The sequence below is a fragment of the Echinops telfairi genome, unplaced genomic scaffold (genome assembly GCF_000313985.2).
Source record: "Echinops telfairi isolate 266 unplaced genomic scaffold, ASM31398v2 ScPeMD7_70;HRSCAF=299, whole genome shotgun sequence".
NCBI classification, from domain to species: Eukaryota; Metazoa; Chordata; class Mammalia; order Afrosoricida; family Tenrecidae; genus Echinops; species Echinops telfairi.
The window spans coordinates 62,533,528-62,536,313 of NW_022103968.1; the positions used below are offsets into that span (position 1 = coordinate 62,533,528).

The 2,786-nt window shown below is 59.3% G+C and overlaps 1 protein-coding gene across 1 annotated transcript in view; it reads left to right on the forward strand.

Moving 5' to 3' along the window:
* Nucleotides 1–2,786, forward strand: part of ADAMTS14 (ADAM metallopeptidase with thrombospondin type 1 motif 14) — a 134,754-nt gene that overhangs the window by 105,461 nt on the left and 26,507 nt on the right. Inside the window, exon 8 of the mRNA XM_045291686.1 lies at nucleotides 874–979. Coding sequence (XP_045147621.1) covers nucleotides 874–979 — 106 coding nt within the window. The remainder of the gene's footprint in view (nucleotides 1–873; nucleotides 980–2,786) is intronic.

The following is a 2,786-nucleotide window of genomic DNA, read 5'->3' on the forward strand; positions in this document are numbered from 1 at the left end:
GCACCAGAAGATCTGCTCAGCCACTGGGAGACATGGGGTCATTGCCTGGGTGGCTGCAGGCTTGGGCTGAGGCCGAAGCAGGGGGCACTCTCCTCTCTGCTGTCACCTCGGAGGGGGTCTGCAAGACCTTCCCTGCACCCCCACCCCCACCTCCTAGCCCCCTGAGCCATAGATCAGTCTGGAAAGCAGATCGTATCTATTTAGTCAAGGCAGGCAGGGACCACAGCCCAGCCCCATGGGTTCCCCAAAGGCCCTTCTCACCACCATCTCTGCACGTGACTCACACAATCTCCACCAACATGTCCCCTCTCCCCCTCGGGCAGACCTCCCCTGCCCTTAAAGCCCAGCTCCAGACCCCAGTAAATCCCTCTCGAGTCCACCCTCCACTGCTCTAGCAGAAATCCTTCCTGCCTCCATGTGTCCTGCACCTGGAATATGAGTCCTAGTGCACACCCCATGCCCTCTGAGCCTCACTCCCTAAGTCTGCAAGGAGGGTGGACTGGTGCTTGTCTCCGAGCGGATTCTGCCGTCCTCTAAGAGCTTGCTTGTTGAGTGCCTGCCTGCCTCAGGCACTGGCTGGTTGGAGGTGCCGTGGGAAATGCAGACCCAAGCCCTGCCTGGAATCTCACCGCCTCACTGGGAGCAGGGGCCTGGAGACTCTGGGCAGCTGGTGAACACAAGGGAGCCCGTAAGCTTAGGATGTCGGGGCAGTGTGTCCCAAGTTTGCTCTATGGCCAGGAAGAATTTTGCAAAGGTCCTTCCCCCTTCAGGGACCATCTGGCAGTGACCAGGCTCAGTTGTCCCTCTCATGGCAAGTGTCCCCCCTCACCTGCCGGTGACCTCTTGCTGCCCATTCTCCTTCTCTCCCAGCAGGGTATGCGCCCATTACCGGCATGTGCCACCCCCTGAGGAGCTGCGCCCTCAACCATGAAGATGGCTTCTCCTCTGCCTTCGTGGTGGCCCATGAGACCGGCCATGTGTAAGCGGCACAGGAGGATGGGCAGGGTTGATGGCCCTCAGATTGGCAGGGTGGGAGGGGCGGTGTTGACGTGAACTCTGAGGGGGCCTGTGGGTGTGAAAGGTCTTTGCTTCAGGCTAGGCTCTGATCCCATGTCCCCAAAGGATTGGGCTAGCCATTGGGAAGGCCCTGCCCCAGTACTGCCCTTTGGGGTAATGAGCTGGGGACCCTGGGACAGCAATTGTGAGTTCCCCTGGGGCATAGCACCCCCATGCCAAGGCCACCACAGGTGCTTGTCTGCTCGCCCTGGGTGGTCCCTGCTTCTGGCCTCCCTTCACCCTGACCACACCTCGAGGCCCTTCTGAGCCTCATTTCAGCCCATACTGGTGCTGAGCATCCCTGAGGGAGCTGGCCCAGACCCATCACTCACACACACACACACACACACACACACACACACACACACACACGCAGCCATCGGCTGGGCTCTGTGTACAGCGCACTCATCCAATCGCTCAGCAAATACTGATGGAGCCCCCACTGTGTGTCTGGCCCTGTGGTGGCCCTTGGGCTACTCAGGCCCTTGGGTATGCCGGGGCGGGCCCTGGGAGGACAGAACAGAGCCCTTGCCCTCCAGGGGCTCCTCTCAGTTGGGGGGCTAGGGGTAGCAATGGGTGAATTCCTAGTGTTTCCTGTACTCTGGGCATGCTATCAGGAGGGACCGGTCCCGGGAGACGGACATCACACTTGGTAAAGCAAAGGAAGGCCTTCCATGGGATGGACTGGCATAGTGACTGCAACCGTGACCTCAAACAGCAAAGATGGTGAGGACGGCACAGGACCCGGCCGTGCTCTGTTCTGCTGTCCACAGCGTCCCTCTGAGTCGGAACTGAGTGGACAGCACCTCCCAGCAACAGCGGTGTGAGATGGTGCCTCCAGGCCCTGCCTCCCCCAGGGACAGGGCTACTGGACACGTGCCTTCAGCCCTTGCCCAAACCACTGACAAAGTCAGCAGAGTGGGGGACGGTGAGCACAGTCAGCTGCCCAGCCCGTGTGAGCCCTGTCAGCACTGGGCCCCGAGGGCTTTGCCCGGCGCAGCCCTCACAGGCAGGGGCACCTCGGTCTCCCGGGCTTCGTGGGGGCTGACGCTGGGAAACTCCGAAGCACTCTTGCTGCGGTAGAAGTCTACGCTTCTGTGCATCCTTGGTGCCCGGAGCCTGCCTCTGGGAGACCAGTCCACTCTTCACTGAGGTCCCTCTTGTTAGCAACAAACTTAGGTTACCATGGAAATACTGCCTGGCCCTTCGCGACTCCCATGAACAGACCGGGCTGCTGTGACCCCCAGGGCTTCCACTGGCTGAAAGGAGGTCACCCACCAGGCAGGAGATAGCTACCCCTTTCTTCCACCTTCATCTGAGTCTAGAACCTCCACGGAGGCCAGTTCAATCTCATAGCAGCACGCACACTGCACTGACAGACGGGTCGTGTCTGTATAGGAGGGTCGCTGTCTGGAGATCACACCTGGATTGCCTCCAGGGGAGGTGTGAATGCCACCACCAAGCCACCCCTGCCCTGGGCAGGGTCCCGCTTCGAGCCACCTGTCCCCCCAGATGCAGCCCCTGCGGGTTTTCAGGAATTTGGAGGCTGTGAACTTGGGCATTTGGTACTAAATATGAAAATGATTCACCTCCTGCCTCCCAGGTAAAAGTTACCATTTAGTCTTTTATATATATATTTTCTACCGAGGAGAAAAGAAGAACTATTATATACCCTTACATGAGTACAAGGAGCCCTGGTGGCACAGTGGTTACACGTTGGGCTGCGATCC